At 24.8% G+C, this 16,973-nt stretch overlaps 1 protein-coding gene across 2 annotated transcripts in view; it reads left to right on the forward strand.

The window, feature by feature from the left end:
* Positions 1-8,098: 8,098 nt before the first annotated feature.
* Positions 8,099-16,973, forward strand: part of LOC129610852 (uncharacterized) — a 58,090-nt gene continuing 49,215 nt past the window's right edge. For both annotated transcript variants that reach the window (XM_055523615.1, XM_055523614.1), the window contains exon 1: positions 8,099-8,535. In XM_055523615.1, the coding sequence (XP_055379590.1) occupies positions 8,109-8,535 (427 nt within the window). In that variant the 5' untranslated portion in view covers positions 8,099-8,108. The remainder of the gene's footprint in view (positions 8,536-16,973) is intronic.

The raw sequence follows: 16,973 nt of genomic DNA on the forward strand, positions 1-16,973 counted from the left end.
TTTTTTTGTTTTTTTGCTTTACTACCATAAACAAAAATAAAAAGCAAAAGGAAGCGAAATATTTTAAATGAGTTAAGTAAGAGTAAAATAATTTTTTGTTGTTGTATTTAACATGGAATGGAATTAAAAAAAATAAAACTAAAAATTGTGAGAGATATAAGAACACGAATAACGTTACGTTACGTACTTATCTAGATAACGTTGTTTAGAAGGAAATTTTTCGTTCTTAATTGTTAACTAATTCTTAATTTGAATTTTAATCATATCTATGTAATTAACAGTGACACATATTACATCTTAAAATTTATTAAATTAAAAATATTTCCATTACTTTTATTTATCATTAGTATTCAAACCAATATGTATTTATGCATATACAAGTATATACCTGCATATGTATGCCATAATATGTACAAATTTTTCTAAACTTATTTTAAAATTGATTGCCACAATCCTGTTTTTACAACAGATAATACTGCTTATAAGCAAACCACAGGGGCCCCTAGTTAATTTATATTAAATAAGTTTTTTTTAAAGGTCTGCCAACAATATTAAGCGAAAAATTTTTAAAAATTAAATATTTAATATTTATTTAATTTTGCCTTCATTGAATCACCAGAAAATAAAAGTTAAAGAAAAATTTTTATTTAAATTTTCGATTATACCTTAAGTCCACGGATTATTTTTCTCTTATATACCAAAACTGTTTTTATTCATTTTGAAATGCTAAAATGCAAAAGGTGAATTTTATTTTGAAAAATATTCAAGATAAAAATTAAATTAAAAATTAATTCAATTTTCTTTTTTTTTCAGAATTTTTATTTATTCTTAATCAGGAAAATGTACCGAATAAGAAGTTTTTCATAATTTTCTTTATCCATTTTCAATTCATATTCCGTTTTGTTCTAAAAACGGTTTTCGAAAAATTTTTCTTCAAAATTGATTATCACTTTTTCTTCATTTTGTGTTTTTTTTTTTTAAATTTCCCTTAATCATATTAAAATTAAATTTTGCTATGAAACAGAAAAAACCAAAAATAATATTTTATAAGTCAACTAGAGTGAGAGTGCATTTGAAGTAGCAAACAAAAAGTTAAAAGAATGTGGGGGTATGAGACAGAAAACATTTTAATGATATATTTCATGCATAAGGGATAAAATAATCAAATTTATAGAATGCAGGAGCCTTGAATCTGACATGAAAATAAAATATACAAAATATTATTGTTGCTATAATAATATACTAGTGTATATTAGCATCTTGAGTAAATCATATCGGATATATATGTGTGCGTATAAAGTTTTATGTTGTTATTTAAGAATACTGTTATTTAATCTAATTAAAAGTTTGTTTAAATTTAATTTTTTTTGTTCATTTTATTCTTCAAAAAGTGTCATGTCTTCTATCCTTGAACAAAATATGTGTATAATAATATAGAGTACATATAAATTGTAACAGAATATCTGTTTTATTTTTAAAATAATATAATTGAATTGTAGGAATGAGTAGTTTTTCTTTCTGTTTTTTTTTTAAATGAAAAGGTAAGTGAACTTTGCAAATTAAATTTGTGATAAGTTTAAAAAAGAAATTTAAAATAAAAGATTGTGGAGTATACAAGTTTTGAATTTACTATTTATATAGATATTGGACTATGCTACATTATGGGAATGGTTTACGTTTCATATCGAATTTTCAAGTTTTATATATTAGAATTTAAGAATAACGACCTTATATTTTAATATTTTTTCTCTAATGCTGTGCAGTTTCTGTAATTTTTGTAGTATAATTGTTAATTAAAAATTGTGGCTGTTGTTTATTTATTTTTTGTTTTCATACATCTTCTGAGTATGAAATTTTATTGATATTATATTTTTCGAGATTTTTATCAATCATTTTTTCCAAAAAGTTGAACTTTTCCAAAAAGTTTTTGAAAAAAATGCTTAGTTTGACTACCGCCGTTCGTCCGTCCATCCGTTTGTCCGTGGACATGTTTGAGAATAAATGAAGCTGATATTTAATATGTTCTCACCTCTCTAAAAGTTATAGCTCCCTCAAGCCCAAAAATGCAATTTTTAAACTATTTATTACAGCGAAACCATAAGCATTTTTCAAATTTTCCAAACACAGAAAAGTAGTGGCTGGTTTTTCTACAGAGGCACAAGAAACAAAATGGTCACTGAAATTTACCGTTATTTAAAAGCTATTCGTTCAAATTTTCGATATCGTTTTTCTTTTAGACTATAGGTTGTAGAAGTCTGAAATTTTAGCAGGTTTAAACATTAGTGAATAGTTCTTTTCCCTAGGGAAAAATTTTTCTTCCACTTCCACCCTCTCCCAAATTATCGCCTTTTAAAATTTATAATATTTGAATTTTTGACACATTATATTTCCGAAAATGCAAGTTTTTCCAAATTTTTATAAATACACAAAACTAATTGTAAATGCCGTGCTATCGAAAAATAGAAATTTTTTAATTTACGCAATTAATCCTTGAATTTGAGCATTATATTATTAACATCTATTTTTCATGCGTCATCCTAAATGCATGCAATTTTTTAAATAGTTTCGTATATGAATAAAATTAATATAATCTATAGATTAACAACAATGTGTTAAATAACGGTAGTTAAATTTTTTGAAGGGAAAAGTTTTCGTTTACAAATCATTGGCTTGATCTAACTTTATTTAATTTATCTTGTAATATTATAGTTATATAATTATCTAATTATAGCTTATTATATCTCGATAATAAAAATTGGATAAGCATGGAAACTTAATTAAAACACTTGCATCTCTTGTTAAGATTTGTTAGGTTGATGATGATTTTTTATTATCAATTATTTATTATCAAGAGCAGAACAGTGTTAAAATTTAATTAAACTTCAATTTTTTTTTAAACATTGGCTGCAGATTATTTTTAATTATAAATTTAATTATTTAGAATATTTGGAAGTTTTTCCGAGTATTTTATTTAATAATGAATGCTTTATTGGTATGCTTGCATGTGTATATTTAATGTCCTATTTTCTGAAAGGCAGCCTTTTTCTTCAAATGAATTGCGAATTGCAAAATTATGGTGTTTTTATAGTATGCATATGGAATTTTGAAAATAAAAGTTAAAAAGCTTAGTGGGCAATTTTCTGCCAAAAATAAAACTTCATTTTCTACGAAATGGCGAATTGTGCTATGTAAGACTAATTTTTCTTCCAAATTTCCCATTTTAAATTAAAGAAGAAAATTACTTTTTGCAGAATACAATTCAACTAAAATTAAAGTAATTGTCTATAGGACCATATGCATGTATGTACTGTTATAAAAAGGACAATTACTTCTTTTTAACAAAAGTTCTGTATATGGTAAAAAAAAAGGAATTTATATTTTCTTCATTAAAAATTTATTGTTTTATATTTTAAAATTAAAATGATTGTTTCCTTTTGTTCGCTATAATTGAAAAAAAAGAATATTTTTAATTGAGAGTCATTAAGTGTTTTAAAACATTAAAAGCATCCTACGCGCAAATGGAAAATTAATAAAAAAAATTCATTTTATTTTTCTTTTTTTTATTATTTTCGTTTTTCTTTAAAATTAGAAAAATTATAAATTTCTCTTAATCACATTTACACATTTTTGTATACATAGGTCATTTTGGTAATTAACGAAATTTTGGTTTTTTTTTTCTCTTCCCAAATGTAGTATGATTTTATTTTAACATCGTCCTTAAAAGTTTAGAATTAATTTTTTTTTTTGATAAAGGAAATTAAAACAATTTTCATTAACCATAAGTGGCTACTATGTTTTCTAAGTAAAAAAAAAATTAATATGAGATGTCTGCTCTGTACACTTTGCAAGGACCATTATTAAATTGTCGCATTGAAATTTTATTTCTTTGAAATATTTGGAAAATTGTTAGCTATAAAGTAATTGAATTCAAGAAATAGAGCGAAAACACATTTAATGAATTAAATAACTTCAAATTATATAAATAAGGAAATTTCGGAAAATTTACTGGAATATTATATTTATCACGGAAAATGCGATTTGTCTAGAAATTTTTCATTTTAACTGTTAGATTTTAAATATAAGGGTCAATGTGGTAGAGTTAGTGTAATGTACAAGTTAATTTTTAAAATCTTTTACTAAATTGTTAAATATTTTGGGCCTGATTATATTTCTCCAATTCCGGTTATTGCCACCTTAATTTCAGGTTTGTACAAAAATTATAAATTAGTATTAGAATTTAATTTACTAATTGCCTGAATAGAATATTGAAAATAGTTAGCTTTTGAGAAAAAATTATATTTTCATTGAAAATTACCTAAAAACAAAAAAAGAAAAAACAGGAAACATGAAATAAGAAAGAGAAAAATTAAATGAAAATTCTATTTTGTGTTGTATAAGATCAAAAGAAAACTCAATTTTTAAATTTGACGTTTTTGAGAAGGAAAGTATTGGTTGTTATTAAAATTTTTCTTTTTGCATAAAAATAAGGAATAATTCCCTTCTGTTCCCTTTATACGAGTATTGGTATTTTTAATATGGACCGCAATAAAATCATTACTACAAATTATTAAAATATTATTGTTTGAATGAATGAATTAATAAAATATGAATGACAAAGGCATTAAGACTACTGTAAGTTTTCTATTCTTATGATTTGAAGTTCTTACGAAGGTTTTATAATATTGCTTGTATTTGATAAATTGTGTTTAAGTATCTATGATAATGATAAAAACGATTTTAAAATATCAGAATCCAACAAAAGAAGAGTCCGAACAAGATACTTTACGTGTCTAATAAGTTATCGATCGTACTTTAAATATTAGAAGATTATCAATTTATTATTTGATTTTCTTAGTGAGTAAATTAGTTCTAATAGTTTTGTAGGAATTATCCAGTTTTTATTTAATATTTTGAAAATATTTTGGCTGTCGAACCATTAACTTTGTTCGATCTTTTACTGAGAGAATAAATATATTAAAATTCTGTAAAATGAAATACCATTGTTAAACAACACTAAAGAAAACCTTTTCGGACAAACGTGCAATATATACGATTAAACGTATTGGCAATGAATCCAATGTGAAATAAGAAATTTATTCTATATAGATGGAAGCGATTTAGAATCTCGTACTAAATTGTTAATCTAATTTATGTTTGAACCATGGGTTTTTGTTCCATTAAAATCTATCAAAAAAAAAAAAAGAAAAGAAAAATAAAATAAATTTTTTTTGCTTTGCTTTTTTTTTGTTTGACTTATCGCACGTCATAATTTGTAATATAATTTTCTAAGGCTGTTATTCTATTAAACAAGCCTACACATACATACTTATAATTCGAATATAATATATACATACAATTTGTAGTAACTTAAAACGAAAATAAATAAAATATACTAAGAAAAATAAGAAAAATTCTGATAAATTTCCATAAAAAAAAAATAAACAAAAAAAAAAGAAAAAAAAATTTTATATCCTTATGGTTTTTGTTTTTTTTTTTTTTATAATTTTTTTTTTATATTCCTTATTCCTGTCATTATGTTATATTTATTTTTTTTTTGCCTAAAATAATAGGAAGAACAAAAATAATAATAAGAAAATAAAGGAAAAGAATAACATTTTAAGGGAAAGGAAAACCTCTGAATGACATTAACATAAAATTAAGATGAGCAGTGAAAAGACTAGCTATTAACGTTGCCGTTAGCGAAACACAGCTATATTTTATGTGGCAATTTTGTGCTTTGCTTCTTAGTTTTCTTCTATTAAAATCATATTTTTTTTTCGGCTTTTTTTTCTTTTTTCTTTTTGATTTTTTCTATATAATATATTCTGGCATGTACAAGGACATTAAACAGCTGGTTTTTATATAATTCATTTTAATGTTTAACGAAATTTCCTTTGATGGTTTTATATTGGACGCATATTTTCTTTTTTGTTTTTTAGTTTATGTTAAGTTTTGGTTTTTGTTTTATATTCGCAAAGAAAAATCATATTTGCGATAATGAAGAGCTTTCCCTTTTTTCGTTTTTTTTTTGTTTTTTTTGCTTTCGTTTTTTTCTTTAAATTCTACATTTCAAATGATTTTGATTGTATAATGCTAATGATAATGACAAAAATAAACATAATATATTCCTGAATTTTTCTAAAGGACATTCAAGAACACAAGTACACAAAAAAAAATTTTTCTTTTTCTAAAACTTAACAAATATCCTTCTTAGATTCCTTTAATTAAATGTAATTAATTGGAAATTTTTTATATTGTCTGCGCTTTGTAGTAATGGTAATTTTCATTGGATATTTGTCGATTTTATTACTTCTATGCTTAGTTAAGTTAATTTTAAAATTGAAATCCTTAAGCTTGACTCGTAACAGTGATCTACCGCTTTCAAGGCGGACACTTTCAAATTGAGCTATAGAGTCATAAAGAACAACGAGCTGTCGGCAAACTTCTTATAAAGGACAATGAGCTATTAGCAAATTATTCTTCACGTTGCTTTACGGTAATCCTTATGATTACCAAGTATTTGTTCACATGAGATACAAATTTTGTGCTACACTATCACAAGAACAAATAAATAGGTATTATGCCTATTATACACTAATGATATTACTCATTTACTGGTACGAGTCCAATTTTAGGAGATGAATTTTCAAATTTTGTTGACTCGTTTCTTTGGTTGTGCCACCCATCTGTTCTGCAGTTGTGTATTAGTTATTCTTTCTAAGAACTAGAAATCATATTTTAGGCCGTTATAGTTAGTTTTATAAATTATGACTCAGTCTTGTTATAAATTACATCAATGAGTTTCACATAGCCGACGGCAAAATGTACTTTCTGATTAATATTTTGAAATTGCATTTAATTTTCTCTTCTAATTTTGACGCATGGAGTGCAACTGATTGTAAAAATATTTCTTAACCGCTTCTATCAAACTTTAAGAAATCCAGCAACATTTTAATTAATAATTCTTCAAAAAATTAAATTTAATTTTTAATAGAAGTTTATTAGACACCCTGGAATAGAATATTTTTTCGAAGAATTTGTTAATTCTTGTATGTCAAATGAAATTCAATTTTTAAATTCCATTGGATACTTTTGGCTATAATAATGGTTTTGCATTTGTGCTGTTGAATATTGAAAATTGTTAAATTATGGAAATTAATTTCATAAATAAATAAAATTTTACATTTTCATTGTTGAAAATAAGTTATAAAAATCACTTTATTAGAATTAGACTTAAATTAGAATTATCACTTCACTTAAATTCTAGTTGGAGTTCTATTAATATTTTTAAATAACTGCAATTATTGATATTCGAAATTATTATTTATAAAATCTTAAGTTCTCAAATGCAAGAAATTAATCTGATATCTTCAAATTTTTAGAAGTATTTATTATATTGGCAAAAAATTTTCCATCAAAACTAATTAGGCTAAAAAATCTGTACCAGTTTTATGATAATCCTTTCAAAAAATCCCTTAACATCTTAATTTATATACATACTTAGTTCTTCCTTTTATGTACTGAATAAATTTTCCATAGTTATACTCTCCGTATATTAATCTATAAAATATATACATATAAGAAACATAACATTCAATCCTTTTCCATTTAGAGTGAAAAATGTTTACTCAGTAGTGAGTAGGTACATTTTTTTGAGATTATTTTTAGATTTTGATTTCTTTGAACTTAATTGATTTACTGTTTTCATGGAAAAATTTTTAAAGAAGAACGAAAAAATTATGTTAAGGATATGAATGTACATATATTTCAAAGAGTTTTATTAACTGACTTAATAAGTTAAGTCGAGAGCTAAAAAGTAACTTTAATAAATCAGAATGTGTCGGCAGAAGTAAGAAAACAAAAAAAAAATTAAAAAGAGAAAGAAAAGCGAATTCATTCAAAGAAAGACAAAATTTTAACTTTCTAAATCATTTTTTAATCCTTAAATAACACAAACATAAAGAAAGGAGAAATATAAAAAAAAAATAAAAAGAGAAAATAACAATATAAAATTTTTAATTTGATCCTTTTGAAATTAGAAAAAAAAAATGTTTTTTTTTTAATTTTTTTTTTCTTATTTTTCTCTCATTTTAGTTAACGTTAGTGGAATGTCAACAGCCAAACGGCTGGTTTTATCTTTAAGAGGTCGCAAATCAAATCAACAACAAGAATCAATAATACAAGAAAATAATATTAGTTATAGTGGAGCGACTTCATCACAACATCTATTAATATCATCATCAATAAATTCAGCAAATAGTTATTCATCACCGGTTAGTGATAATCATGAATTAGATGAAATAGCTATTGTATCTGGGCCATCATCATCAAGTAATCAACAATTATTATTATATGGTTCAACACAAACAACATCAACAACAACTGCTACAGGTGTAGCTGGTATAACAGGTGTTGGTACTGAATTATTATCACCATATGGAAGGCAATCATCTGTATCGATTAGTGGACACGATAATCAATTATTTGTTAGTGGAATCGGTGAGGATACAAATGGGCCAACACGTTTTCCATCAGGTTAGTTCAAATTTCGTATATATATAATTTTTAATTTTAAGCATTTTGTTTCATTTCGGATGAAAATTTATTTCTATAAAATATTCTTAACGTTTAGATCTACAAATTCTAATATATTATAGATATATTATGGCTTGCCTTCGACCGAACCAAAATGAGAATTTAGAAATGACTGTTATATTTCTGTTTAACATACAAAATCTATTATACATACATTGTAAATGATTTTTCATAAATACGTTATCAAAGAGGGTACTTTACATATGTGTCTTTTACCTTTTTAATTAATTTGGAAACTTAATAGAAAAGTCGAAGGAATTTTTCGTTTGTTTTTTCAATATGCTTTCTGAAAACAAACCAATTATTGAAAAAGGATGCTTTTCTTGCTTCACCTATTTTTTTGACTTTATTTGCTTGTTCCCTTTTCAGATATTAAATTCAGATATATGAATATTCATGTAGAATATCGTAAGCTCAAATTGGCATATGCTAAAATTAAATACATAAATATTGGAATCTATACCTTCTTTAGGGCCGCATAACATGTACATGTGTATGTACATACTTTCCATATATGTTAGTGTTTATTCCAAAACATGAATATATGAAAAACGTCCTTCGAATCAGTCATTTTTATTGTTACAAAGATTGTCAATATTCTTTTCTCTTCTTTTTTGTTATTTTTTACTTTGGTTTTTCCCTTGTTAAAGTTGTTATTGTCATTAATATAACGGCACATATATCATATTTGTTGGTTTGCTTGTTACGATATGTTCTCCTTAAAAGGACATTTATCATAAATTTTTATGTTTTCATATTTTTAAAGTATTCAGTTAAAAAATTTTCATTATTTTCTTCTTTTTTTTTAGTTTAATATATTGTTGCATATTTTATGGGGTTTTTCATTTTTTGTTTTTGTATTTTTCTTACCAATATATTGATATGCAAGCTTTTGTGAATTGTATACAATAATAATGGAAAATCGAATATTTGAGTGAGGCAGAGACAGAGAGGGAGAGAGGGAGAGGGATAGAAAGTGAACGACAGACACACATAGTCCATAGAGTAAAAAACAAAGCAAAAAACCATTATAAAAGCAATATAAATTTTTATAAATGGAAAAAATTTAAGAAAGAGAAATGAAGGAAAAAGAAAGCAGTTATGGAATATTTGTTGAGAAATTAAGAAAACATGTTTTGTTGTTTTCCTAACCTCTTTTTTTGTATTTTGAAAAAGGTGATGCATGAATGACGTATTTAAAGGGAGATGAGCAATCCAATATATTTGAAAATTTGCACAAAATGTTGTGAGAGCAAGGGAATTATTGGTTTTAGTCGATTGTTTAAATTTTATTGACGGTTAACATTGTAGAATATTGTTGTTTTTTTTTTCAAGAAAAAAAACTTAAATTCAATTTTTTTTTGTTAAAAATTAAATGTTCTGCCGGTAATTTGAAAGGTTTACAAAAATTTTCAAAAAAATAACGATAGTGTTTGCTGAATGGTAGATTTCAGTAAGTTGATTAATTTAGAACATTTAGAATTAAAATTTAGAATATATTGTGTAAAAAAATTTAGAATAGTTTCAAATAGATTCGCTACGATTAACTTAAACTTAACGATGGCTTAAGGCTAACGATGGTTTACAATGTTCTTTCTAATTAAAGGACTAATTTCGTTTGCCTTTTATCTAGCTAATATAAGAGTATGTTAGCTCCTAATCGAGCTAGTTTTGACGATAGAATTTGTCTGCAATAATCCTCATCTCTTATCATCAATGTCATGATTAAGGTAGAATTGTCAAAAATTTCTTTTTAAAACAAAAATTTTTAAGATTTTATGGAAAAAAAGTTCAACTGAATGATTTTCCACATTAATGTACGAGAAAAAAAAATTTTCTTTGATTGGACGAAAATTCAATTTAAAGAAAAACAAAACAGAAAAAAAAACAAATTTATTTTTTCTTTCTTTCCAGTGGATTTTAAATTATGAATTTCAACTTTTTAGGAAGCTTATGTTTATAAATTTTTATTTGCAGCAGTAATAAAAACTGTTTAAAAAAAAGGATACAACATTTTAAATTTTAAATAAATCTTCTAAAAAAAAAACAAAAAAAAAATAAAAATAAAAATCAGCTCTTTATGTTTTCGCCCTTATGTACTAAGTAGGTTTATTTCTGCAGATCGAGAGCCAAAAGAAGAAAATAAAAAAAACAATAAGAAAAAAAAAATCGATTTATTTGAAAGAATTTTTATAGCGGTTGACTTCTCTAATTTATTCCAGAACGAATATTTTGTGTAGCTTCTCTATATTTTTGTAATATATGACTTTTGGTGGAATAATATAATTTTTTATATTTTACGAATTGAATGAGTTAAAATAAAAAAAACAAAACAAAATTTAATATTTTTATAATAAAAATAAATAAATTACTCTAAAAATACGAGATGAAATAAATAAAATATTATGGTTACTTTTGTTAATTCTGGGATATCTTTATGAACATTATAAATTTAAAAGTCGGGATGTGCGGCCAAGAAATATGAAAATGAAGCGGGGCTTAAGCGTTATTAGTTCTGCGGTGTCAACCTGTTGAAAAACAATATGAAAATAGCGTTATCTGTCAAATGGTTGTTCCTTAGAATTAAAGCATTCTTAGAATATGAAAAGAGAGAATTGCAATGTGGAACAGTGAATTTTGTTTTACTCGTAGTAGAAACTGATTTATTTGATTTTGAAAACAATTTTCGGGTTACAGAAGATTTCAACAAATTGAATATAATTAAATGGAGGTAATATATTTTTTTCATCATGAAACTAGAAAGTTTTCCGTGTATACAATTTTGTAGATTGATAAAATTTTTGAGAAACCTTATTATTATTTTGAGTAAATTTCGTGCAGCTTTAGAAATTCTGCAATTAAAATTTAAAAACTTTGGGACTTTTGAAATAATTGGAGATTTGAAGAAGTACAGAAACTATATATTTAGAATTTTTCATTTCTATTTTTTGATTCGTTGATAAAAATTTTTAACAATTTGGTTGTTGTTCTAAATGTGCCTTTAATATCGCAAATTTCGCGACGAAGCATGTTTTATTTTTTTTTTACAGGCGGAGATATTAACTGAAGGAAACTTGTTGATTCTTGATTAAAAAAAAATTTGTATCTTAATAAGTAGCTATTGGATTGTACCCATTACCGTAATAGCGGTCTACTTAATAAAATAAAAAATAAATGCAAAAATAACATTATTTGCTCATTCATATAAGCAAACAAAAAGCTGTAAATGAAGCTTCTCCCAAAAAAATCCATTTCGATTAATGAAAGCAAAAATGTATCGCAAACAATGGAAAGTACTGCTATAGATATAGAAGAAGAAAGTTTGAGCTTGGTTGCGTGTTATATTTCACCTCTTTGTTTCTAGGGCTTTATTCATATTCGTATAGTTCTACAAAACATCATGAACGAAATCATAAATTAATAATGGACTTGAAATTCAATTCATAATCGAAATATCATTGAAAATTTTGAATTTTTATTAAATATGGTTTTTTCATATTAAACATAATAATAATATATTGTTAGAAATAAAAAGTTAATTTTAAAACGAACTCATAAGCATAAAAGTGTAGGGTAAAAATGAAAAGGTAATAAATTATTTCCAAGAGAATATAATAAAATTCTGATAAGAAAAATTAAACACAGTGTTGTAAAGGAAATGTTGAACTTTTTTCCCCCGAAATATTTTGTTTTATTGAAAATTAGAAATTGAAGTCAAAAAAAAAAAATTTAATATATATGAAATTTCGAACCTATAGAGTAAAATTATTGATGGCAGGTACTTAATCGATATCTTAAGTATATTAAATTGAACTGAAGAAATGAATTTGTGGGAAATTGAGTAAATTTTATTATAATTCGATATTTGAAAGCGAATATTAAAAAAAAATATTAAAAATGAAGTAATTCTCTTTTCTCCCAAATGGCAATAAATTTTGTTTGGAATTTTTTTTTATTCGGAATTATTTTAAAAATATTTAGAAAAATTAAATGATTGTTGTAGATCAATCAATCCCTTAAATGGTTATGTAATTGAAATTATTTTACATGAAAATTGAATTTTCTTTTGACTATTTAGTCAAGTTCCTTTTTCACGTATTTTAAGGTATTTTTAATTTTAGAACTTATGCAAACACGTAAGCATTTTTGGGATAAAATTCAGTTTAACTTTTAAAATAATTGAGAATAGTTTTAGAATTGAGATTTGAGAGCGTTAAATTATAATTGCCGATCTGCATTTCATTAGCCTGATTGAAAAATGTTAATAAAGACAGTCAAGAGCATTTGTCATCAATATCCTGTGTTTACTTTAAAAGCTTAAGAACAATTAAAAATATTAAATTCAATTTGACATTTTGTATTGGCAGTTCATATTATTGTTCAAATACATAAAGTTTTTCTGTCAAGGACATTGCCATCTATAGACATGATTAATATTCTAATAAATTGTTGCAAAAATTTGGTCGCTTCTACATTTTGGTCACTCGGAAGACCAATATAAGAGCTTTAATTTTTTTTTCTAATAATTTTTTCAAGTATTTTAATAAAATTTGTGTACTGATGTCAATTCCTTAGCTCTGAAACAACTCCGATTTGACACTAGGTTTCGAACAAAAGTTCTACTTATTTTTGAGAATCTAGATGATGGAATATGACTCCTAACTTGAATCACTCTGTATTTAATTGGAGATTTGTTGAAATTGTGTAGATTTGTTGTCGATGTTGTATTATGTACGGTAATAGAAAGAATTAAAAATACAGTAAGAAAAGACATGGTTTTTTTATATTTTTTGATTAAAAGTAATTTATTAAATATTTATTAGTATAAATAAATTTCGCATATACATTTAGAATCCCCAACAAATGATCAACTTAAAATTTGTTGAGATTAATTTGGTTAAATTCAACAAATTTTTCGAGGATCTCAACTTAATTGAAATTCTCATATGCCATTGCATTTCATTCAACTAGAATTTCTAAATATGAAAATGTATAAAAAGGACGACATTTAAATTAATTCCAAAAAATTTCTTAAACTCCGTTCATTAATTTGAAATTTTAGAATAAGAAAACCTTTATGTAAATTTATTGTAAATTTTGAAAACAAAATGTAAAATCAGGGCCTTTCTTGAACATTAGTCAGGAGTTTATGATTATCTTTTGTATTACTTAATAAAAATTATATGCAATATCATGCGACACATTTTTATATCGTAACCTTAGTTGCTGTTTACCATAAAATCTCAAATTTTTGCATTAAAATTTATTTATTTTTGTTTTTATTATTTTTTAATGTTTGTACAGTTGGTACAGGTATTTTAAAGTTTTTTTTTTTTCGAAAAAATGATTTAACATAAATCAGAAAATGGAAAATAAATAAATATTTATAAAAAATTCAGGTTGGCTATAGTTGTTTGTTTTTTGTTGTTACTGCATTGAATAAAGTTCCCTCCTTTGGGGATTTAAGGAAATTTGAATGTACAGAAAGGAATTGATTTATTTTTGATTTTTTTATATCATTGATTTTGACGTTGTCGTACTACTAATATATATCCGCTATGTGTATGTGAGCTGGCTTTTGAGGATTATAAAAAATATTTGTTCCAAAAAAAAAACCATAAGTAAAATAAAAAAGGGTTTAATTTAAAAGTACATGAAGGAAAATGTCGTTTTTATTTGAAAAGGATTTTACATATACATTTGTTCCTTTTAAAGTCACGCTTTGACCTCTAAACATTGTAATAAACCGAAATCATGAAATTAAATTAACCATAGTCATTCAATGGAATGTTGTAAAATATTTTTCAATGGTATAAATTTCAAGGGAAATGTTTAACGTCAACTTTGTTCACTTTCTTTTCATTTTTAATTTCAAATTTTATTGGTATGACACACAAAATATTCTATATATGCGAAAGCGTTATTTTATATTATGAAAAAAATGGAAATTTTGTAGTTATTGCAATGCAGTACCATTAACTAAGAAGAAAATGCTGTGTTTTACAAAAATTAAAAATGAAGTTAAACAAAATGAAAACATGAATATAAAATTATGTCAAATATTTTGTGATAGTATTACGAAAATCCATACAATTGGGAACTTATATAGGAAATATGGAAATTATAAGAATAATGGAAAAAGTGAAATTAAAATACGATTTAAAATATTAACTATTTCTTCTATTAACGACACAGGTTTATTATACATTGGTTACTGTTTGAAAGGGGTCGGTAAGGATGGAGTACTTTGGAATACGCGTAATACGCACATGTTAGAGCGAGGCCTGGTTGTATACGTTATGCAAGAACTCATTGTGAAAAGCAATGATTCTCAAATACTATGATTCATTAATTGCGTACAATTTACATTGCAACTGTGCAGAATTTTTGAATCAGCTGTCAGTCTAATTATTTCACTTAATTTTTTATTATATTTCTATTTAAGGTATTCAACATTGTACAGGGTAATTCAGTAATTAGTAACGTAACATATACCATAATTTAGGACATTTAAAATGAGTACAATTTTTTTTTAGAAGTAAATGTCAAATCCCAATAAATTTCCGAAATCTGAGCTAAAATCTCTCGTGTAATACAACGAACTTTTCAATGTTTAATAAGTTAAATTAAAGCCTAAACAGCTACATAAAATTCTGCAAAAAAAAAAGTTCAAATTTTTAAAAAATTAGTACGAAATTATCCAGTTGAAAAAAAATATAAAAATGAATGAAGGAAAAAATTAGATTTTTTTCAAAGTTCGAAAGCATATAAAATACAAAATCAAGTATTATGCAGTTTGCAAACCCTGTACTAGCTCAAAAAAAGTTTATTTGAAGCTTCTATCTTTACGGAAGCGAAGTTATAAGCAAAAAAAAATTTGGCAAGTAGAAATTTCGTGAAAATTCTAGAAAATCCTTGTACCTCAGAAACCATTGAGATTTGACACCTACAGCTGTAAACAAAAATTTTATTCATTTTTGCGGCCCTAAATGATGGTTAACGACATGTCAGTGATTTATATTATTTACCCTGTATAGAGCAGATCTATTGTAACCTTCCATGTAGCTCAATATTATTTGTATTAAATTTGTTATTATTCTATGAAAAATATATCAAATTTTATTTACAGTTTGTGTTATAAACGTTTTTGATATTGCTGGCCTCATAAAATGCAACATATTACTTAAAATTTCAAATTTATATTTTTTACTTTTTTCTTTTTTAATTTAATAAGTCGAATTTTATAGTCATTACAAAAATAAACTTTAATTCAGTGCTCTTTTTTTTTTGTTTTGTATTTGAATTAAATTTAAGGGAGGATGGAATTTTTTTTTATATGATTTGCTCTTTTTGTTTTTTTTTTTGCAGAAAAATATTGTAGATTATGTGTATTTCCTTTGTAATAAGCATTATAAATTTTTTATTACTTTAAGAAAATCTCTAATATACTAAACTGAAACATACTTACATGTACACGAAATGTATTTTGAGAATATTTTTGAAAGTTTTCCAAAAAAATAAAGCAGGTGCAGAATTTTGTTTTTGTTTTTGTCCTTTTTGTAAAATCATTTTTTAAATTTATTTCAATTTTTAACTAAACCTCTTAAACTAAAGCACAAAATACATTTTCCAAGAAGCAACAATGTAGCAATTTTCTTTGTTTTTTTTTCTTTTATTTTTTAAATATAAAGATCCTTGCTTTTAGTAAAACATGTGAAATAAGCTCTTACTTACGTTATTTTTTCTTTTGACTATATTTTTACATTTGATATTAGTATATAAGTGTATTTTAATGTAAGTACAATTATACATATATATACATGAGTTCTTATGCTATTCATTTCTACTTCTATACGGTACTTACATACTTCTACTTACTTTTTATCCAATATAACTTGTTGTGTAAAGGTAAAATGTAAAAAAAAAAGTTATTCATTTGGTTCATTTTTTTATACCCTGCACTTGGTGAAGGGTATATTAACTTTGGTATGGAGTTTGTAACTACTTGAAGGAGTCATCTGCGGTATGGACATATATATATATTCTTGCTCAGCGTAAAATTCTGCGTCGATTTAGACATGTCCGTCTGTCCGTCCGTCCGTCCGTCCGTCCGTCCGTCCGTCCGTCCGTCCGTCCGTTCGCACGATAACTCAAAAACGAATAATGCAATCGACACCAAACTTTCACAAGTTTTTTCTTTTGTGCCAAGGACGAGCCCTATTGTTATTGGACTAATTCGGACAACGGGTTCGGGTAGCTGCCATACAACTCAAAGAGTTTATTTTAAATATTTCAGAAACTAATAAAGCTATAAATATAAAACTTTGTATACATGTGTCCAATTATATTCTACACATGCTCTAAAAATTATAATGTGA

This window comes from Condylostylus longicornis, unplaced genomic scaffold (assembly GCF_029603195.1).
Source record: "Condylostylus longicornis isolate FDR11 unplaced genomic scaffold, ASM2960319v2 ptg000048l, whole genome shotgun sequence".
Classification (NCBI taxonomy): domain Eukaryota; kingdom Metazoa; phylum Arthropoda; class Insecta; order Diptera; family Dolichopodidae; genus Condylostylus; species Condylostylus longicornis.